Source organism: Globicephala melas, chromosome X (genome assembly GCF_963455315.2).
Source record: "Globicephala melas chromosome X, mGloMel1.2, whole genome shotgun sequence".
NCBI lineage: Eukaryota > Metazoa > Chordata > Mammalia > Artiodactyla > Delphinidae > Globicephala > Globicephala melas.
The window spans coordinates 1,789,628-1,810,677 of record NC_083335.1 but is presented as its reverse complement, the minus strand read 5'-3'; the positions used below and the strand labels follow the sequence as shown (position 1 = coordinate 1,810,677).

Here is a 21,050-nt window from a genome sequence, read left to right as displayed (position 1 = left end):
AACAGAGAGGAGGGACAAACAGGAAGAAAGGGCCAATCTCAGCCTGGAGCCGGGCTCTGGGCCGCATGCAGGCCACTGCCTTGGGCTGGGCTGGGCCGGCCTGGACTGAGGGAGGCCAGGGCCGGTGGCAGGAGCTGGGGTGGGGGTGGGGAGAGCCTGGGATGGGGAAAAGGATGGGCTGGAGAGGAGAGGAGGGAGGAAGGGCACAGGAGCGCGCGCGCGCGCGCGCGCGCGCGGCGTATGTGGGGGGAGGGGAGAGAGGAGCTGGAATATGCGTCAGTGCAGAAGCTCTGAGCCCCCTTCTCCTAGGACAGGTGTGGGAGGAGGAAAAGCGTGGAGGTGTCCCGGGCTCCCACAGTCTGGGGAGGAAGCTGGATCTCTCGGGGACACCTTCAGCCCCAGCTTGACCCCGCCCCCCCTCTTCCCGTCCCTCATCTCCTGCGGCCTAATTGAGGAGCGGGTGGGGCCTTCGCAGGCTGGGGAGAAACCCTCCTTCTGCCTAGCGGGGACCTCGGGAGAGCCTCGCCCAGGCCCGGAGAGGGGCAGAAGGAGCCTGGCTTGGGAAAGGGGGGGGGGTCAAGCTTCGCCACGAGAAAGCTGTGTGACGCTGAGCCGGGCCCACCCATCTCCGGTCGCAGTTTCCCCACTTATAGACACGCTGAACTAAGTCATCACCCAGAGCTCCGCAGCCCCACGAGTTAATAAAGGGGGCCCTGCGGAAGTGGGGGCAGGCGCGGGTGGTGGCAGCCGGCTGCAGCTAAGCCAAGCTCTGGAGGGCTCGGCTCCCCCTTGGCGGGGAGAACGGAGTCCTGGGATGGCTGTCGCCAGGAAGGGAAGCAGAGGCGGCCAGGAGCCTACTTCCCCGTGCCAGAGGCGGGAGGCTCATGGGGGAGGGGGAGGAAGTCCCCTCCTGAGCAGGTCACTCCCAGAGGCCTGGTTGGGGCGGGGCAGGCGATGGAGCGCCGATCTGAGCTCCTGGGCCACCTTTGTGCCCGCTGCCGCCCAGCTGCCCAGGAGCCCGGGAGCCCGGCCAGGTAAGGGGCTACACGGGGGCATACCAGCCCTCCCACCGTGTCCCCAGCCCTCCGATGGCCACCTCTCTTGGCCTCTGTCAGGGCTGGGGGGGGGGTGTCTATCTGTCTGCCTCGCTTCTTGTGGACCGCCTAGGTAGGTCATAGGCTTGGTTCGTCCATCTGTCTGACTGTCCCTCTCTCCAGCTTCCCCTGCCTAGTCCTGGGAGGAGTGTAGCAGGGCTCCGAGGTCGATGTCTCTCAGGGGCCAGACCTCACCAACCCTGGTTAGGCTAAGGATGTACCCCCAGTGCCCGATCACTGGAACACACACACTCATGCATGCGCGCGCGCACACACACACATGCACGCGCACGCACACACCCCCACCCCACCACCCCGGCAGCTCTCTAAGGACCCCTATCCGGAGACTCTGGGCAGCCAGGCTGGCCCCTCTGGTGGGAGGCTGAGCTCGCCACCCCGTCTCCTCCAGGCGCTCAGGACTCCTGCCCGCCCCACCATGGTCATGGCGTCCACCACGTCGGGTAAGGTCCCAGCCACTGTCCCTACCCATACCCCCACCCTTTCCTCCACTGGGATGAGCCAGGTGGGCCGGGCGGGGTTGGATGAAGCCAAGAAGACCCTTCCAGAGACCTCCTTCACCCACTTCTCCGGGCTGCCGGTGCGGGGAGGGGAGCGCATGGCCCTATGTATTCGCTTGGGCTGGGGCTGCCCTTCCCTCCCCACCACATGCGGATCCAGGAAGTGGGAGGCTGGAGGGAAGCAGAAGGCCACCAGCTCTGCCTGACCAGCGGGAAGCTCCCTGGGCTCGGTTCCCCTGCAGAGCACACTCCCTAACTCGGGCCTCTCCCCCCACCGCTGCCCAGCTGTGCCCCGGCCCCTCTCCCAACCTACGCCGCCCGGCAACGGCAGCGAGGAGGAGCCGCTGGACGCCCGGGACCCGCTGCTAGCCCAGGCGGAGCTGGCCCTGCTCTCCACAGTCTTCGTGGCTGTGGCCCTGAGCAACGGCTTGGTGCTGGGTGCCCTAGTGCGGCGGGGCCGGCGGGGCCGCTGGGCGCCCATGCACGTCTTCATCGGCCACTTGTGCCTGGCCGACCTGGCCGTGGCTCTGTTCCAAGTGCTGCCCCAGCTGGCCTGGGACGCCACCGACCGCTTCCGTGGGCCCGATGCCCTGTGCCGGGCTGTCAAGTACCTGCAGATGGTGGGCATGTATGCCTCCTCCTACATGATCCTGGCCATGACGCTGGACCGCCACCGCGCCATCTGCCGCCCCATGCTGGCACACCGCCATGGAGGCGGAGCTCGCTGGAACCGGCCGGTGCTGGTGGCCTGGGCCTTCTCGCTTCTCCTCAGCCTGCCCCAGCTCTTCATCTTCGCCCAGCGTGACGTGGGAGATGGCAGCGGTGTCCTCGACTGCTGGGCCCGCTTTGCTGAGCCCTGGGGCCTCCGCGCCTACGTCACCTGGATCGCCCTGATGGTGTTCGTGGCACCTGCCCTGGGCATTGCCGCCTGCCAGGTGCTCATCTTTCGGGAGATTCACGCCAGCCTGGCGCCGGGGCCTGCAGAGAGGGCCGGGGGGCGCCGCGGAGGGCGCCGGACGGGCAGTCCCAGCGAGGGAGCCCGGGTGTCGGCGGCCATGGCCAAGACCGTGAGGATGACGCTGGTGATCGTGATAGTGTACGTGCTGTGCTGGGCGCCCTTCTTCCTCGTGCAGCTGTGGGCAGCGTGGGACCCGGAGGCACCTCGGGAAGGTGTGTGGCCGTGGCTCGAGCCGTGGGGGCCGCTCAGGCTTGGCTGCACACACACCTTGGCCCCTCCCCTCCCCAGCCGTGGGCTCCCGAGCGGACGCGGGCTGATGTGCACTGCTAGCCGCTGGGTGGCACGTGGGTCGCGGCCTTCCCTGGGCACCCTCATCCCCAGCCCAGACCCCTGCACCACACAGGGCCCCCCTTCGTGCTGCTCATGTTGCTGGCCAGCCTCAACAGCTGTACCAACCCCTGGATCTACGCTTCCTTCAGCCGCAGCGTCTCCTCCGAGCTGCGAAGCCTGCTCTGCTGCGCCTGGACGCGCGCCCCGCCCGGCCTGGGGCCCCACGAGGAGTCCTGTGCCACGGCCAGCTCCTTCCTGGCCAGGGACACCTCCTCCTGAGAAACGAGGGGCGCCTTCCTTCCAGAGGCTCCACGAAGCTCAGCCGCCTGCCCGGGGACAGGCTCCGAGATCGCGCGGGGGCCCGGCAGTCAGCTCCTTGGCGCCGCGTGTAGGGAGGGGCTGCGGCGGTGGGCTGCAGGGTCCGGGGCCGGCGCATGGCTTCCACCCCAACCAGTGCCTGCCCTGCCGGCTGACGGAGGTCCCGGGAGCGGGGGGTGGGGGGTGGGGGCCCAGGAGGAAGAAAGGGGTGGGGCCGGGGGCCTTCCTTTCCCCGCCTCTCTAGTCCCCCTCTGCCCTCCCTTCTGACTCTCCCCGTCATAAAAGTTCCAGCTCATTTCCCACCTGGCGAGTCTCCTTGGATCAGGGTAACGGTGGGCGCGGGGGCAGCGCGGAAAGATTCTCAGAGCCCTCCCGCACCCAGACACGTGAGCGGCTCTAGAACCCGCCACGCAGGCCTTCAAAGGCAGCCCTGTGCCAAGGAACCCCCCGCAGAAGCTGTTCCCAACCTGCCATCTTTGGGGTGCCAGGAGGCTGGCCCTGTACCCACCTTCCCAGCCCCACCGAGACAGAGAACTGGCTCGCGTCGGGGAGTCAATGCACAGGCCTTTATGAATGGCCGCCAACACCAGGCTGGCACCCTCGGCTGAGCAAGGGCACCGGGCACCCGACAACCAGCGACAAGCCCTCACGGCCAGCTGCCCCCAGCCTCCCTCCTCGGCTGCCTCCCAGAGGGGCCTGAGCCAGGGCGGGGGAGGCAGGGGTGAGCTGGGGTGGCCTCGTCCTCCTCTCTGCAGACCGTCACGAGCAAGCATGCTGCACAGGACCAGGGAGAAGCAAAGGGCCTGGGGAGCCCGGCCGGTCTCCCCCGTGGCCGCCTGGGGCGGGGCGGGGCCTGCAGAGGAACCGGTAGCACCTCAGTGCGGCTTGAGGGGTGAGTCCAGGTCCTGGGGCTGGGAGGCCAAGAGTGAGGCTGGGGCCCCAGGGCCACGGGAGAAGCCTTTGTTCTTGCCGGGGCGGCCGCAGGCCACGGTCTTCAGGCTGCGGGGCCCAGGGCCAGGGGAGATGGTGGACGCCGGCCCGAGGCCCTGACGGACGGCGGTCTTCCCCAAGAGCTCCTTAAACACAGAGTCCATGGTCTGCGCCACGGCCTGGCGGGGAGGAGAGGAAGGCAGGGCGTCGGTGCGAGCGGCCTCCACCTGGCCAGCCAGTCCCCCACCCCCAGGTCAGTGGCGCCAGCTGACCCAGGAGCGAGGCCCTCCTACCCTCCGCTGCCCAAACTCCTCCATCCCCTGAAACAAAGTCCTCGGCCACCGCCTGTCCCCAGGCCCCTCCCCTCCGTGGGCCCCGCAGCTGTCGCCCCTCCCTTGCCCGGTTTCGCTCCTGCCACTTTTGGTGTGGCGGTCACCGTCTCCTCCGGGGACAGCAATCCTCAGTCCAGCCCTGAAATGGGAGCCCCTCTGGCTGGGCCCCGGGTCCCCCTCCTCCTCCCACTCTCTCCCTGGCTGAGATCACAGCCACCATCCCCTGGCTTCGGGGGCGACCAGCGTGCCTGGACCTCCAGGGCCAGTGGTCCCCTGCAGCCCAGGGAGGAGGGGCTGAAATGCCCCTGGAGAGACGTGCACATCCTAACCACCCCCCACCCTGCGCTGGGCTGGGACCCTGTGTGGAAATAGGGCCTTTGCAGATATAAGTTTAGGATCTGGAGATGGGGAGACGATCCTGGGTTATCTGGGCAGACCCCAGATGTAGTGATAAGTGCTCACACGGTTCCCGGGGCTCAGCCCGGCGGTGCCCACTGGGAGCCCACAGTGGGGTGCGCTGGGCCCAGAGGGGAGCCGGGTGTCCCCAGGCTGCACCCCTGGCCCCGGCCGCATCCGGCACCCGCTCTCTCCCCCTGCAAGAACTACGACCCCGCCTGGCTCCCCAGTCAGCCACCTCCCTCAGCCTCTTGTCCACCTGCCCCTTTCATCCTCCCTGGCTCGCCAAGCGCCTGCCACATCACCACCTTTCACCTAGTCTGGCTCTAGATGCCAGCCTTCAAGCCTGTCCCACTCACTGCGTCCCACTCAGGAACCGAACATGAAGCCCAAATGTGAGAGCCCCAGGTCCCCTTCCCTTCTACCCTGCCTCCAGGCCCGTCCCTCCCCACTGCACTCACACCCTTGCCGGCCTGCCCCTCCCTAGGCTGGGCTCCACCGGCTGGTCTGAGGTCAGGAAGGTCAGACTTGAACCTTGGGAGGGAAGAGTCCGGTTCATAAGGGGAAGCAGAGACCCATCCCTGAGAGGTGCCCCCCACTTGCCACACGGCCATTCCCAGCTCTCACCTTATCCACCTCCACATGTCGCTCCGGGGATGCTGGGACCAAGCAGCGCCGTCTGTGCCCAGAGGGGCCCCCGGGTGTGCCGAGAGGGGCCTCGGGTTGGGTGCACGGCTCTGGCCTGCAGGGCATAGACAGTGGGCCTGGCGGGGGCCCTGGGGAGGCTTCTCCCAGTCCAGGGTGTGGCCAAGGGAAAGGGAACAGTGAGGCCGGTCCCTCTCCACCTCCTCCAGCCTGGGGTGGGCGGGCAGGGCCCCCGGAAGCAGTCTTCCCCTTGCTCACCTCTGGACAAACTCCATGGCCGGGAGGGCCTCTGGGCTGCTCACCAGCTCCCCGGCGGCCGGCAGCCCCTGGCCCACAGCAAGCTTCTCTGCCCTGGCGCCAGAGAGACAAGACCGCCTGTTAGAACGCTCATTCTGGGCTTGGGGTCTGGGGGCCAGAGGGCTCAGCGCTGGCCAGAAGTGGTCAGAAAGGCGCACTCTGGGCCACCCCGGGCCTACGGAAGCGGGGACTCGGGGCGGGGGAAGGGCCAGAAGCCCGGGTGAAAGGAGAGCCTCCCAGGAAGGGCCCCAACTTCACTCACTCACCCCGCCGGCAACGTGATGTACTTATGGGGGATGAGTCCCCGGGCCCCGGCGTGCTCGCCCCGCCACCAGTCGCCTGAGGCCCGCTCGTGCAGCCGCAGCACGTCCCCCCGCTGGAAGGTCAGCTCCTGGGCCGTGCGGCCCGTGTAGGCAAAGCAGGCCACGGCCTCCACAACCCCCTCCGGGTCTAGGGAAAAGAGGGGACCCCAGTGTGGGGGAGGGGTGGAGTGGGCATCCAGGGCGGGGACAGGGTGGGGCACTCCTTCCCGCCCCCCTCACCGTCCTCCGGGGCCAGGCTCCCAGCCTCCGGCTCCGGCTCCGGCTCCGGCTCGTTCTCCCCCGCCGGGCCCTCCAGCTGGGCATCCCTGCAGTGCAGAGCAGAGCAAGGCGGATGAGCGCACGAGGGATTGCCCGTCTGCCGGACCTCCCTCCCGGCAGCACGAAGAGCCTACCCCAGGCAGCTGGCAGAAGGCGGCGCCATGCACTTCTCATAGACAGGGCCGGGCAGCTGGGCCAGGGGCGGGAAGACCCGCGAGGGCTGCACAATGACCGTCTGCACCAGCTGGTTCACCCGGCCCTGCAAGGCCACCGGGTCCTGCCCGGCGGGTACGGGCAGCAGCGTCGGCCCGAAGCACACGGCCAGGTTGTAGGCATCCATCATGTTCTCATCGCTGTACTGGGCCAGGCTGGGGGCACAGGTGGGTCACAGGCAGGGAGTTCTCGGCCCGGTGTCCCCTCACCCCCACTAGCAGCTGGCTAGAGCCACCCCTGAGCCGCCCTCGCCCCCCCTCCCCCCGCGCCGAGAGGTACTCACTGGTTGAGGAAGGCGAAGAGGTAGCGCAGGACCACGAGCACCGGTGCGGGCAGCCGGGCCAGGAGGCGGCTCACATGCTCCACCCACTCCGCCGCGGCCTCCGCTTCTGCGGCCGAGGCCAGTGCCCCGGAGAGAAGGCGTGAGCCCAGCCGTGGAGGCCAGCGGGGAGGGCCCCCCCCCCCAGGGCCCGCCTCAGACCCCCGCCTCACCCGCAGAAGCCAGCAGCTCCCTGAACAGCTCCGGGGGGAATATCGGAGGCTGCAGGCTCCGGAAGTAGAGCTTCAGCACACCTGCCACCGAGTCCAGGTCATGGGCGGTGCAGCCCTCCACCAGTGGGTCCTCTCCTGAGGGCGACACGGTGGCGCAGGGGGCGAGAAGGCGGATGGCACTGGCTCTTCCACCCACCCCCATCCTCACCCCCGGCCCCGCCGGTCCCCACCTCTCTCAAAAGCGTCACGGATCTCCGAGACCCGGGGCTGGGCACCCGACACCCGGAAGATGCCCTCGTGCTGCAGGCCTGCGGGAGGACGGAGAGCCGGTGGGCGCAGGATCGGGTGCCAGGCCAGCGGCAGGAGGGCCCAGGTCTTACTCACCGTTGAGGTTAATGAAGCGGATGCAGCTCTCCACCACCAGGGGCACAGACTGGCCCGAGCTCTGGGGACAGGGACAGAGAGGGTGTTCCCTCCACTGTGGACACAGCACGTCCTGCCTCACCACTCACTCGCTTTTATTTTCTCTTAATGCGTTATGCGGTCAGCAGTAGGGCCTGCGAGATGCACGCCCAGGTGTCCGACATCCCTGGTGCCGTCTCGGGCCACGCCTTACGTTTCACCTGCTAACTGTTTATTGCTGGCACGTGGAAATGCCATCGAACTCCGTATGGCGACCTCGAATCAAGTAACATCGTGAAACCCAAAATTTGTTCACTTAAATAATCTGTTGATTCTTTTGAACCGTGACATACAGAATCACATCCTGCAAATAACAGTGTGATTTCTTCTTTTCTGATCCTTCTTGCTTCCCTTACTTCCTCTCTCGTAACCCAGAAGTGGGGCCCGTGGACACTCTTGCTTCTGTTAACTCAACTCCTCAGCCCTAAAATCGCTGCCACCCGAGGCTTTCCGTTACTAGTTAGGGACGTGCCCTCTGACCAGTGCAGGCCCGACAAAGGCCCACCCAGGAGGAGACCGGTGGCCAGGGCGGAGGTTACTGGGTTCACAGGCAGCCCCCGGGGCTGGAGGGAGAGCAGAAGCGGGGAGGGGCCCGCACTTGGTTGGCGGGTGACACAAAGCAAGTACCTGGATAAACTTCTCCATGTCTCCCCCAAAGAGCTTCTGGTTATACTGGGAGCTGGGGCGGGGAAGGCGGCTCTTCTGGAGTTTTCTCTGTGTGTACTGGGTCCTGTCGTGAACAGGAGCTGGCTCTGAGGGGAGTGGGTGTGGAGACTAGGCTGCCCCGACACCCTGGCCCAGCCAAACAGCATGCTGGAGCTCGCGAGCTATTCCAGAACCCACTGGGCAAAGTGGGAAACAGGCCACCGAAGGACGAGCAACAGAGCCGGGTCCCAAAGAGAGGGGAGGTGGGGACCCCACAGCTCCTCGGGACAAGCTGGTCCTTCACGAAGGACTCACCGAGACACCTCCCGCTCTTCCTTGTCACCTGGGGAGGAGAAAACGTTGGTGTGTCTCTCGGGCTGGGAGGTTCCTCAACACCCCGCAGAGGGAGAGGGCACCTGAAGGCCCAGGGCGGTCACAGGACAAAAGGCGGGATAGGGGCCGGGATCCTCGCTGGCTTATTCCCTGCGTGCCAAGCACCCTCCCTGGGTGGAGAGCACGTGGGCCGGGTGGAGGACCCAGGAGGAGAGCCAAGCTGCGGCCGCTCCCGGCCCTGGGGGTGGCGAGGCAGGGGCTCAGGGGGCCAGGAGCGGGGCCCACCTCGCTGAATGGCCTCCTGCAGCTTCTCATGCTTGGCCTGCAGCTTGGCGAGGATGCTCCGTCCACTCAGGTACTCCTGGAGTTTCTAGGAAGCCCCAGGAAGAGTCCAAGGCTTTAGTCCTAGCTCTGGGCCTCCCCGGCCCCCCGCCCTCCTGGCCCCGCCTCCCCACCGTGACGTAGAAGGTCTCGGTCTCCTGCTGCTGCCCCCGCCTCCGGCTGGCCTGCCGAACCCCTGGGTCCGAGTTGGTGGACTTGAGGGACTCGGTGGAGGGGCTGGCCTGGAAGGACTCGAGCATGTCCCCATCTTCCGACGCCACCACCTCCAGCAGGGCCTGCAGGGTGGCCTTCAGCGTCTTGTTTACCTGGGGAAGAAGTGGGGACAGGTGAGGGACAGGGAGTCCAAGTCAGAAGGCAGGGGGAGGGCAGGCCGGGTCACCCATACCTCCTCTGTCTCGATGGTTTGTCGGTCCAGGCGGCTCCGGATATTGTAGGCTCTGGGCAGAATCTCGTCCCGCAGCTCCATCTCAACCCGGATCTCAGCCACCTGCAGAGGGCAGCATCCAGGCGGCTGAGGGCCACGCCCGAGACGCAGGGTGGGGCTGGGCAGCAGGCACCGAGGTCTCTGGGGCCCATTTTCGCTGCCTTGGCCGCCGATGCACAGGATCACCAGCCTTGACGCTGCGTACAGCCAGATCTGAAGCGTGGCAAGGACACCTTCCCAAGGGGAAGGCGCACACCCGCACGCATAGAGACTTGCGCACGGACGTTCCCCGCAGCGCTACTCCTCACAGCCCAAAGGAAGAAGCAACCCAAGCGTCCAGCAGCTGATGAAAAGACAAGCAAAGTGCGGTCTCTCCATACAATGGAACGTTATTCAGCCACAAAAAGGGAGGAAATTCTCACACATGCTTCAACATGGGTGAACCCTGAGGACGTTATCCTCAGTGAAACAAGCCTTTTGTCACAAAAGGACAAATAGGACATGATTCTACTTGTATGAGGCGCCTGGAGTAGCCAGATTCCTAGAGACAGAGAGTAGATGCTGGGGGCCATGGGCTGGGGGGGGGGAGTTAGTGTCTAATGGGGACAGATTTTCCATTGGGGAAGATGGAAGAGTTCTGGGGAACGGACGGTGGTGATGGCTGCACAACAATGTGAAGGTGTTTCATGCCACTGAACTGTGCACTTAAAACGGACAAAACGGTGAGTCTTAGGTGTATTTTACCACGATTATAAAATTTCTATCCAGGCCCTAGAAAACACTGGCATTAGAAGACCCACCCCCTCAAGCCCACATAATGGGCAGAAAACCAGAAATTGACTCTCTGGAAAGGATAAATCAGAGGGGTTCTGGACTCAGGGACACTAGTCACTGCTGAGGAAGGGGACGAAAGTCCCTACTGATGAGAGAGAACACAGCAGCCGCCGCCATCTGGGGCTGGCCAGGAGCTCAGAGCTGTGCCTCAGTGTGGGCCTGTTGGACATAAGGAATGTCACAGAGCATCAACGTCAGACAAAGCCACTGTGGCCATGACGGCTGAAGATAAAAAAAAGTCATCAGCGTGTCTGAGCACAGACCAAAGCAAAAACCTTGTCCAAGGCACAAAAATGAGCAAACCTCCGCGCGTCCCAGCTAGTGTGAGGGACGGTTCCTTCCTCACTGATGACAGCTCTAGCCTCCCTTTAGCCACCCCTGCCCCGTCTTCTCAATAAGATTTATTAAGACACCCTGTCAGAGTTACCCCTGTTTCCTGACAGCATCCAAGCCAGCGCCAGGCCCCTCCCCCAAGTCCCCTAACCCTTGCCCAAGTCCTCGGAGTCCTTTCTAGCACCCTCTTACCGAGACACCCCCAGCTCCCCGTGATGTGGGTGTCCCTCACAGCAATGATCGGAGTCCCTGCCCAGCCACCCTGGGGGGAAACCCACTGCTGACAAGCTCTGCTCACACACATCAGATACGTAAGGCACCTCTCTTCAGTGCCTCCTCTGAAATATGAACTGACGGCCAAGAACTGGCAGCCATTTGAGGGAGAGCGCTAAAGTGGAAGACATTGATCAAAGCAAGAAAACAGTGAAAAGGCAGGGAACCGGGGGAAAATGTCAAGAAAAGGAATGAACATTTCAGAAAGATTTGAGAAGATACTGTATCCATGAAACAAGAAGAAAGGGCTATTTTAAATAGGAATTTGGAAAACAAACCCAAACTCTTAAAAACAAAAAAATATGAAAGTAAATTAAAAAAAATTTCAACAAGGGGCAGGAAGAAATAGTCGAAAAAATATCTAAGAAAGCAGAATGAAAAGGTATAGCGATGAGAAATAGGAAAGACAAAAGATAAGGAAATCAGGGCTTCCCTGGTGGTGCAGTAGTTGAGAATCTGCCTGCCAATGCAGGGGAAACGGGTTCGAGCCCTAGTCCAGGAAGATCCCACATGCTGCGGAGCATCTAAGCCCGTGCACCACAACTACTGAGCCTGCGCTCTAGAGCCCGCGAGCCACAACTACTGAGCCCGCGTGCTGCAACTACTGAAGCCCACGCGCCTACGGCCCGTGCTCCTCAGCAAGAAAAGCCACCACAATGAGAAGCCCGCGCACCTCAACAAAGAGTAGCCCCCGCTCGCCGCACCTAGAGAAAGTCTGCGCGCAGCAACGAAGACCCAACGCAGCCAAAAATAAATAAATAAATTTATATTAAAAAAAAAAGATAAGGAACTTAGACTGTCAATCCATGGTGTTCAACATCAAATTACAAGAATTCGTGAAAGGAAGAGAAAAGAAAATTAAGGGAAGGAAATTACCAAAGGAATAATATGAGCTCAAAACCTTGAGACACAGGTTTGCATAGTGACGAGGCCCACTGGGTGCCCAGCACCATGAAGGAAAAGGATCCCCAAGGCACATCATCATAAAACCTTACACGAGGGAAAGAGTCCATCCTAAAGGCTTCAGGGAGACAAACTGCAGGTCACGTGCAACAGTCCAGAAATCAGAATGGCATTGCACTTCTCACCTACAACCTTGAATTCTATACCCAGCTACACTACCAATCAATTTCAAGGATAGAATACAGACATTTGGGGCTTCCCTGGTGGCGCAGTGGCTGAGAGTCCGCCTGCCGATGCAGGGGACACGGGTTCGTGCCCCGGTCTGGGAGGATCCCACATGCCGTGGAGTGGCTGGGCCTGTGAGCCATGGCCGCTGAGCCTGCGCGTCCGGAGCCTGTGCTCCGCAACGGGAGAGGCCACAGCAGTGAGAAGCCCGCGTACCGCAAAAAAAAAAAAACCAAAACAAAAAAAGAATACAGACATTTTTTCAGACTTTCGAAGTCAGGAAAGTATGGGGAAAGATGTCCACACAAACAAGGGTAATAAACCAAGAAAGAGGAAGACACAGGATCTGGGACACAGACGGTCCAACGCAGGAGAGAATGGCAGGAATGCTCAGGACGATGGGGCAGGGAGGTCCTGGACTTCACAGGCCTGCAAGCCGGGACTGGACGGCTCCAGGGCAGAGCTCTGAAGAGAAGAGATCATCTGGTGTGAGGGGAAGACGGAGACGACAGCACTGGGAGGTGGTGATGTGGGGAGGAGCCCTAATCAGCCACGAAGGAGGCCGGTAGGGCCTCTGGAAGCGCAGAAGCGCTAGCAGCACCTGCCGCGTTGCTTGCAGCAGAAGCAGCAGCTAGAAGATGGGGAAGGGGTTGCGTCTGGGGAGTGGGAATCAGGGACGGAACGGGTGAGTCAGAGAAGGGCTGTGTGCCATTGGACGCCTTGAGTAACGTTTGACTTCCGATACGACTTTGGTCAAAATACATATTAAATAAGTAAAAGCTCAGCGTAACCCCAGCCCCTGCACAATGTTCACGAGGATAAACTGGTAAACAAAAGAATAGCTCGGAGGTGCATTTAAAAATGCCTAGTGGGGACTTCCCTGGCGGTCCAGTGGTTAGGGCTCTGAGCTTCCACTGCAGGGGGCACAGGTTTGATCCCTGGTCGGGGAACTCAGATCCCACAAGCCGTGTGGTGCGGCCCAAAAGGAAAAAAAAAAAAAAAGATGCCTAGTTATAAGTTACTGTTTGCATGGTTTCTCTCCCCGCAAGTTTGCATTATGAAACGTCTAAGGTACATAGAACCGTCGAAAAAAGAGTATACGGACAGCTATATACCACCCGCCAGCTGGCCTCAAAACCAGTGGCATCCTGGCTGTTTGCCCTTGCGGGGGGCGTGGGTGTGTGTGCGCGTCCTTCGCCTGAGCCGCAGAAGTGAGCCGCGGAGGTCTGCTGGCTCCAAACGCAAGTCCGGAAACCGCAGAGCCTCATTTGTCTTGAGGCCACTGAAGGAGGGTCTGAGAAACAAGCTACCATCACAATGAAGACGAGAAAACACAAAGCATTTGCCTGAAGGGGCGGGCAGAGACCCTCACCTCATCTCCCTCGTGGGGCTGGTAGTCGAAACGCAGCGGGGGACAGAAGGCGGCTGCGTGCACCTCCAGCACCTTGGCCTTGTCCCCTGGAGGGTCTAGGGCTTCCACCACCTCCTCCAGGCTGCCCAGGCCCTGTAGCTGGGAGGCCTGGGTGCGGCTCTCGGCGGCCGTGTAGCTCCGGAGCACCTGCCCCAGGGCCAGGTGGAATCCCGTGTCACAGCACTGGGGGACAAGCGAGGACACGGCTCGGGCAGGCTCGGCACACAGGCGCCCGGCCCCGCCTGCCCGGCAGCACTCACGTCCATGAGGTCCAGGACGTCACGCACGTAGTAGTTGTTGACAGCGGCGTTGACGCTGGCCAGGCTGAGCAGGTACTCGTTGCGTGCCTTTGTGCACTTGAGTTTGTGCTCCAAGAACTTGGCATGGCGCTGCTCAGGACCACACAAGCCCCAGGATCACCCACGCGGCCCCAGCTCCGCCTCCCATGTAGCCCTCACCCGCGACACATGCTCTCTCCCCTCCCTTCCCCACGCGGACAGCTACACCCGCTGTCCCACCAGGTCCCTCAAACAACTTGGCCCCGAAGTCATGATGTCCTCCCTCCGCAACCCTGGCAGCCTCAGCGTCCCCATCCTCTCTTCAGGGACCGCCTCAAACATTCCTCCTCCCCTCCTGTCACTCAGTCACCCATTCGACACGTCCGCTCGCTTGTCTGCAATCTCACAGCACTGCGTGAGGCAAGGACGGGTGGGTGGAAGGGCCCCCAGGCTTCCGGCAGCAGATTTCTCTTTGCCCAGCGGGGCTTGGTGGGGGAGACCAGCTAGGAGCGTGCGGGCTGTCCCGGGCCTAGTGGCTCTTCTCCTGCCCGCTCTGTCTACCACCCCAGCTTGGGGAGCCCTCCAGAGCCAGCCCCGCCTTCCTGCTGCACACCACCTCCCTGCAGGGCCGGGACTCGGAAGGACAAAGCCCAGGAGCCAGAGCCTCCGGACACAGACGGCTGCCCCCCAGGCCCACCTTCTCCACCAGCCGCCCTCCCTTCTTGAGGGAGCCCTTGCGGAGGGGCCCTGCCTCGGTGCCGGCACTTCGGCACGCCCGCTTCTCCTCCTGCCGCTCGGCTTCCCGGAGCTTGGCCTCGGCATTCACGCTCTCCATGTGGTACACCTGGTATGTCTTCTTGGCCTGCAAGGAGGCCCAAGGCCAGGCAGCCCTGCTCAAGGCCACGGCCGCAGCCAGCCCTCACCCTCCCCATCCCAGCCCATCCGGGACTCGGACCTGAGCGCTCTGCCCAACCACCCAGTGCCCAGAGCAGGGAGAGAGGGCCGAGCTTGCGGTCCTCGAAACCCAGGTCTCTCCTTGAGCCTGGCTCGGGGAGATGTGAGGTGATGGCCTCCCTCTGATTCGGACAGGCCCTGCGGCGCTCTCACCGTCTGAAGCTCTGACACCACCTCCAGGAGCTCCTCCTGCAGCTGTTGCTCCAGATCCTTACTCTGCGGGGGAGGGGAGTTGAGCACAGTCCTGCCCCAGTGCAACACCCACCTCCATCCTGCAGCAGCGGCCAGCCCTCAGCTTGGCTCCCCTCTGCCCGACGCCCCCCGGCCTCCTGGGCCCTCCCAGCCGTGACACCTCTGCATCGGGCACCCACGGGCTGCCCTCGCTAGATCTTGAGGCCATCCAGCATCCCGTGCCCAGGGCAGGGGCCTTGCCTTCTTGACTATGCGCCCAACATCCTCCGCGATGTGACTCAGGCGCTGGGCCAGGGGCCCACCCAGCATGTCGCTGAGGGCCGCGCTCTCGCGGCTCTGCTGCCGCGTCTGCTGCAGCAACACGGCCCAGCAGTGTAAGGGCGACAGGAGGGACGGCTCCTTCCTGGGGGAGACGGGCACTCAGACCGACGGGGAGCGGGGCCTCAGGCCCTGCTGCAGTCGTCCCACCGGCCAGTCCCCAGGACCCACCGGAAGCTCTGGTGCTCCCGGCTGCCACCCCCCAGGCGGCCTGCGCGGCCAGAGAAGCGCTCAACCAGCTTGTCCAGGCCCCGCGAGTACTCCAGCTCCACCTCGGCGCGGCGCCGCATGAACTCGGCCAGCTCCTGCAGCAGCTCCCGCCGCAGCTCGCCCTGCAGCTCCAGGCAGCGCAGCTGCTCGCCCAGCTGCCAGCGCATCTCTGTAGGGGCGGGGCGGGGGGGGGTACGACGCAGCTCAGGCTGGGGCAGTGGACCCACCGCCGAGTGGAGAGAGCGCAGAGCCGAGGGGGCGGGAGGCCGGCCCGGCGCTGCGGGAGGTCTGCCGTCCAGCCGGCTCGGGGCGGGCCTGAGGAAGGGGACCTCTGAGGTGAGGCTGAAGGGAACCAGCCGGGAAGGAAGAACGGAAACGCCCTTCCAGGCAGAGGGCAGAGCCCTGCGAAGGGCCAGGGGCGAGAGGGAGTGTGGAGGGTCCCGGAGGCTCGGAGCAGGTTGGGATGGTGGGAGAGCACCTGGCACTTGGGCTTCCCATGACTCCCCGGTTTCCCTGCCACTTCCTGACCTTTGGGTGCCCAGGACCCCAGGCAGGGTGGCCGCCCCCGCAAACACAGAGACGACACACGGGGCTGCGCAGGCGCGGGGTGGCCACGGCGCTCTGCCAAACCTGCAGTGAACTTGCGGCCTCGCTGGCTGGAAACCCTGCCCTCAGCCCCAGGGAGAAAGGGCAGCGCCAGTGGGAGGGCCAGACCAGCTGGTGGAGGCTGACCAGTGACAGGACTGAGGCAACTGGCCTGTTTGCTGTTCCCAGTACCGACTCCTCACTACCCACCTCCGGGCAGAGAGGGCCACACCCCGCTCCCCACACTGCTGGCTTCTGACACCTTATCGCTGACTTGATTTGGCAACTTTCCCCACACAGACCTAAAGCAAAGAACCGCCTGAATGAGGATCTTAAGCAACCCACTGGCGAGCCCTGGGCATCCCGGGGACATAACGCACTGTCTCGGCTTCTGGCAAGCGGGTCACCACTTACTAATTGCTGTCCAAAAAAGGGACGTTAAATGACTCCTTCATTCAGCATAATGTTGGTTATGCACCCAGTCAGTCTAGACATGGAGACACGGTGCCCACCCTCCTGGGGACACAGCAGGGGGACAGGCACGCGCTAGAACGTGTCGGAACAAGTGGCACTGAGAAGACAGCACAGAGCGGGAGGTGGTCAGGAACAAGCAACACTGGAACAGAGAGCTGAAGGAAGCAACAGAGGGGCCGTGGAGCCAGCGTGGCTGGAGAGAGCTGCGCAGGCGAGGGGAGGGGGGAGATGGCCAAGGCCCGTGGTTGGGGAGGACTCCCCGCTGGACGCCGAGGGAGAGGGGAGCCACAGCAGCGGAGCCACGAGGGTCCGGCTTCGCACACAGGGCCCCTCAGGCTGCCGTGGGGAGCCAGGGCAGAGGTCAGGTGACGGAGGAAACGTGCCCAGCCCAGGTGGCAGCTACCGCACCAGTCCAGGCAAGACAGTCAGGGGCTTGGACCAGACAGCCAGCCTGGGAGGAGGTGGGCAGTGGCAGGACCCAGGGTGGCTGTCGGAAAGAACTCTGCGGTGAACAGCTCGGTACTGGTGCCATGTGGATTTCTGTCCCGCCAGTGGCGTCCCACGGGCTGTGGGGCACGTGGCAGCCTCCATGGGTCCTGCCTGCTCGGCATCCGCGTCTCCTCCTCTGATTTCCCTTTCGAGAACGTCCCCTTCCTACTCTCAGCCCCTGGGTCCCTCTCCCTGACTCCAGGCGCCCCAGATGTGGCTCTTGCATCACCCATCCCTCGGCCCCTCCACCGTCCTCCACCGTAGGACTAGATCAGTGACAGGCCCAGGGGCCACCATCCCTGCCCCGCGCTTGCACCGCAGTGACTGAACGAGAGCGCTCTCTTTCCACCAAGGGGTCAAGCTGGGTAAATGGAAGCCTGGGCGAGGACTGCTTCCTGAAGGTGAAACCAGTGCAGTCTCCTTACACCGTCCGAGGCCAGGCCACTTGAAATCAGGAGAGTCTTCATTAAATCAGGGTAACAGTTTGGGGATAAAAGTAAATTTCATTTCATTCCAAGAAAGATCTGAGATGTCCCGGCTTGCCTCACTGTCCTCTGGCGTCTGCCCCTTCCTCGTGGAGCGACAGTTCGCTGGGGACCTATTACAAGCGAACAGTGCTCAACGGGCCAGCACACCAAACCGTTTCATTTCTTCTGTTCGGTGCAGCCAAGCCTGGGCTGGGATTCGGGCCTGGCGTCAGGCAGACGTTGAGTCGGCAGGGTCTGAGCACAGTGAGCCGGTGCCTGCTGAGCTCCCCAGGCTCCCCAGGCTCGCAGCTGAGTCGGCGTCCAGCTCTCAGATCTCAGCTGGGATGCGCTCATCAGGGAAGCCTTCCCAACCTCCCCACAGACTAGGTCTGGCCCTCTTCCTGTCCCCTTTCTTGACATCCGCACCCTCCCTTTATAGTGGTTTTCATCATAATTGAAATGAATTGTGTGATAGGTTGTTCACTGTATGTCTCCCCACTAGACCTGTGAGCCGTATGACAGCAGGGATTGCTTCTCCTGTGCTCAGCGCTGTATGTTCAGGGCCTGGCAAAGAACAGATGCGTACAAAACATCTAGCAAAAGGAAGGATGGAATCCACGTATGCTTGAATTGCAGAGCCAGGACTGGGCCTCAACAACACTTCCTGTGAGTGAGGCATTCGGTCTCACTTCTGCTGACAAGCAAAGCAGAAAAGATGGCCTCCCAAACCACGACTATGCTGACCTTTCAGAATTTCGGGTGTCAAGACAGTGATCCCGTTTTTCTAGCATAGTAGGAAGTTTCTTTGGGTGGGGGGGTGGGGGCACGGGGCGGGGGGACGGGGAACAGAAGCTAAAATCATTAGGGACCCAGAGCAGGCAAGGAACAACTTAAAAGACAGCCTTACTCGAAACCCGAATTTTTTTTCAGTGTGAAGGAACGACCCACATTTGCTGACTGAAGAGTTTCCAAAGTCCTTCAGCCGCATGACATTTGGGGGATGCGGCTGCGGACCATTCTCTCCATCTGAGGAATGTTGCAGGGGAGGCTTGGAGAGCTGACTGGCCCTGCACGGTCACCTCAAGCTGGCTCTGGGCAGCAGGCCACCCTTCCCAGACGGGGAGGACTCGAGCATACTTTGGTGTAAATTGCTTGTATTGGATAATGACGTTGGAATCTCCATCTATGGACTGGAAGGACATTCGAGGCTCATTTCATTACACCTCCTGGGACCTATAGGAGTGGCCATAAGCAAGTCACTGCTCCTCTCTGAGCTTCGGTTTCCTTCATCGGTAAAATTGAGCTATTGAGACTGATATACAGGGTCGCACATCTGAAGACACCAGAAAATGTTACAGCCTCAAACTGCTGGCACTTGGACGCTGCCTGCTTCCCTTTGCACGAGTTACCACGCCCTGAATAAGACCCAGAAAAGCAGTCGACTAAGAGTTTGCAAAGCTGATTTGCAAACGATTTGCACAGAGTGTTTATCAGAACCCAAAGAGGTCTGCTCTTGCAGAGGGCGCAAGATCCCTCAGGCCAAGATACACTGTGCCGGTTTGACCCAGAGACAGTGGCCTTCAACTCTGAGCCACCTCAGCGCCCAAGGGAGGGAACAGGGACTGGGCTGCAGGGACTGGAGTGGTTTTAGGGTAAAGCCATCGCTAAATCCATCCACCGAAGCTCTCGGACCCCCTACCCAACCCCCGTCAGCAAAGTCAAGGTGCTCCATTTCACTGTGGCTAGAATGCCACTTTGGGGGGAGCACTCGGTGCCCCCTTCCCTCCTCGGAGTCCTTAGGTGAGGTGCAGGGAGAACCCAGGAGGACACAGCTACCAAAGGGAGGGAGGGAGCGAGGGAGAGTGGAAGGAAGGAGGAACAGCGGCGGTTGCGGCCAAAGGGACGTGGAGAGGCGGGCAGGGGGCGCGGGTTCCCTCCCTCAGCCCCCTCCGGAGGTCACTGGGGGAGAGCAGCGGGCCCTGGGCCAGCGGCCAGGTCTTTTCGAGCTCCCCCACGACCTTCGGGGTCTCCGTAGGGAACTGGGCCGGGAGCGCCCCGCGCCCTCTCACCTTTGACTTGCGCCTCATGGTCCGCCTGCGGCCCTCGCTCCCGGCGCAGCTTCCCGTGCGTGGCCATGGCCGCCGGGCGGCCGCGCCGTCGAGCTCCGTTGCTCCCACGCGGCCGCAAGCGGGCCGGGCGTTGGGACCGGAGGCCCCCGCAGCCAGCAGCCTGCGCCGGCCCCGCCCCGCCCCGCCCCGCCCCCAGCGCGGCTCCCGGGGCGGGGCGGGGGCGGCCGGCGCGGCCTGGCACTGCTCGAGAGGGTCTGGGGTCGGGGGGGGAGGGGTGTGCGCGTGCGTGTGTGTGTGTGTGTGTGTGTGCGTGCGCGCGCGCCCACTGGGGCCGGGCCTTGCCGTCGCCTCGCCCCAGGCACTGGGCGCGCACCCGGGCAGCCTTGTGCCCAAGGTTCGGCTGCTAGGGCCGGTGTGGGAGCCCCAAGGTGCCCGGCAAGCTGGCATCCTCTGGCTGCCATTCCCCCCCAGCCTCCAGAAGGCTGTCTGGTCACCACTGCCAGACTGCACATCGTGGCCATTGGCCCTGAATGCCAGTGCGCAGTGACACCATAGCTGCTCCAGACCCTGGGCTCCCTTGGGTCACCTGCCTCCCCCAGATCCCCAGGACATCAGATGGGGCCCACCCTTCCCAAGCACAAGGAGCCTGGAGAGCCAGGTGGGAAGGGAGGTCAGCACCAGAGAACAGAACGTGCCTTCACTCCCTCCAGGCCCCCTCATGGGGAGCGGGTGGGGGCGGAGGTCAGAGAGCAGGCTTGGGCTAAGGTTCCCCTTCTGCTCAGCCCTGTGGGGAGGAACAAGCCTTGTTGCCCCATAGGTGGTTACCACTTCCTGCTGCCGGAAGAGACTCTTCTGCCTCCTTTCCCCGGCAGCTTGCACCTGCTGTCCTAGGCCCAGGGGACTGGGGAGGGGCAGCCTTCTTCCCTCACTCTCAGAGTAAGGCCTTACTGAGCCTGGGGGCGTCTTGGGGCCTCTCTTAGACAGGAGTGCTGGAGTTTCCCTTCACCCCTCTCTACCAACTCGAAGTCACAGGCCAGGCCGACAGGTTTTTCTCCAGTATACTGAGAAGGCAGGATGCAGGTAGCAATTGACCAGCCGGACTGGACAACTGTCTTCAGTTGGGTGGGAGGGAAATCCCTGGGGTATAGATGGTGGGGACGGGGGCGAAGGCCGTTAGGCTCTGGGCTCGTGCCCAGGGGAGGCGGGCCTGTAGGCGCTAGTGCAAGGGGTCCGGGCATGTGTGTGCGTGGATGTCCAAGTCAGGCTCTGTGCAAATGTGGGCACACGTGACCCTGACCTGCAGCTGTGGGAGGGAGGGGAGTCTGCGCAGGTACTTCCTGGCTTTCAACTGTGAGCATTTCGCTCACCCAGAAGGGGAAAACATACCTCCTCAGTTCCCTGCCCCCCACCCCCAGTACCAGGCCCTTCTCTAAGGTGCAGTGTGTGCACGGGGCACTGGGGCTTTTCGGCCTGGGAGCAGGCCAGACCCCAGCAGGAAGGCATGCCCCTCATCGGCTAAACCCAACACAACACACCTTGCCCCCTACCCTCTATCTGAGCCCTGACTGGTCGCCCAAAGTTCCTCCCCCATTCAGCAGAGCCAGGCACAGGGCTCAAGCCCGCAGGAAACTGCGGCTGAACTGGTGTCGGCGTCTACTTTCAAATGCTCTCCTTCGTCGTTTTACTTTAGGACTCCAGAAATGCTCACGTGAAGCCCCATTCAGC

At 62.8% G+C, this 21,050-nt stretch overlaps 2 protein-coding genes across 7 annotated transcripts; one reads left to right on the top strand and one right to left on the bottom strand.

The window, feature by feature from the left end:
• Nucleotides 1–941: 941 nt before the first annotated feature.
• Nucleotides 942–3,384, top strand: AVPR2 (arginine vasopressin receptor 2). 3 transcript variants are annotated; one of them, XM_060292793.1, is made up of 4 exons: nt 942–1,034; nt 1,504–1,555; nt 1,898–2,708; nt 2,974–3,384. In XM_060292793.1, exons 2-4 carry the CDS (start codon nt 1,531–1,533, stop codon nt 3,290–3,292), a joined length of 1,155 nt encoding a protein of 384 aa, XP_060148776.1. In that variant the 5' UTR covers nt 942–1,034; nt 1,504–1,530; the 3' UTR covers nt 3,293–3,384. The 3 variants fall into 3 exon arrangements, with proteins under 3 accessions (XP_060148776.1, XP_060148778.1, XP_060148777.1); XM_060292795.1 differs by having other exon boundaries at nt 3,050–3,329; XM_060292794.1 differs by having other exon boundaries at nt 1,898–2,782; nt 2,974–3,329.
• Nucleotides 3,385–3,767: 383 nt separating this feature from the next.
• ARHGAP4 (Rho GTPase activating protein 4) lies at nt 3,768–19,494 on the bottom strand. 4 transcript variants are annotated; one of them, XM_030850437.3, is made up of 22 exons: nt 19,326–19,494; nt 15,203–15,410; nt 14,954–15,116; nt 14,675–14,737; nt 14,265–14,429; nt 13,550–13,678; nt 13,251–13,472; nt 9,272–9,373; nt 9,000–9,191; nt 8,830–8,914; nt 8,527–8,554; nt 8,194–8,296; nt 7,489–7,549; nt 7,335–7,412; nt 7,105–7,239; nt 6,896–7,001; nt 6,534–6,767; nt 6,361–6,446; nt 6,085–6,268; nt 5,780–5,872; nt 5,504–5,618; nt 3,768–4,327 (listed from the first exon to the last, which is right to left on the bottom strand). In XM_030850437.3, the coding sequence occupies exons 1-22, from the start codon at nt 19,390–19,392 to the stop codon at nt 4,094–4,096; spliced, it is 2,853 nt and encodes a 950-aa protein (XP_030706297.2). In that variant the 5' UTR covers nt 19,393–19,494; the 3' UTR covers nt 3,768–4,093. The 4 variants fall into 4 exon arrangements, with proteins under 4 accessions (XP_030706297.2, XP_060148774.1, XP_069900826.1 ...); XM_060292791.2 differs by having other exon boundaries at nt 13,251–13,436; XM_070044725.1 differs by lacking the exon at nt 19,326–19,494 and adding an exon at nt 15,770–15,787.
• Nucleotides 19,495–21,050: the final 1,556 nt, after the last annotated feature.

Excerpts from the sequence above, each read along its gene's own strand:
- AVPR2 (XM_060292793.1), top strand. The coding sequence starts at position 1,531 with ATGGTCATGGCGTCCACCACGTCGG. Across the intron at positions 1,556-1,897 it reads CATGGCGTCCACCACGTCGG|CTGTGCCCCGGCCCCTCTCC; the intron begins GTAAGGTCCCAG and ends ACCGCTGCCCAG. Across the intron at positions 2,709-2,973 it reads ACGCTGGTGATCGTGATAGT|GGCCCCCCTTCGTGCTGCTC; the intron begins GTACGTGCTGTG and ends TGCACCACACAG.
- ARHGAP4 (XM_030850437.3), bottom strand. The coding sequence starts at position 19,392 with ATGGCCACGCACGGGAAGCTGCGCCGGGAGCGAGGGCCGCAGGCGGAC. Across the intron at positions 7,240-7,334 it reads CCGTGACGCTTTTGAGAGAG|GAGAGGACCCACTGGTGGAG; the intron begins GTGGGGACCGGC and ends TGTCGCCCTCAG. Across the intron at positions 6,447-6,533 it reads CCTTCTGCCAGCTGCCTGGG|GGATGCCCAGCTGGAGGGCC; the intron begins GTAGGCTCTTCG and ends TCTGCACTGCAG.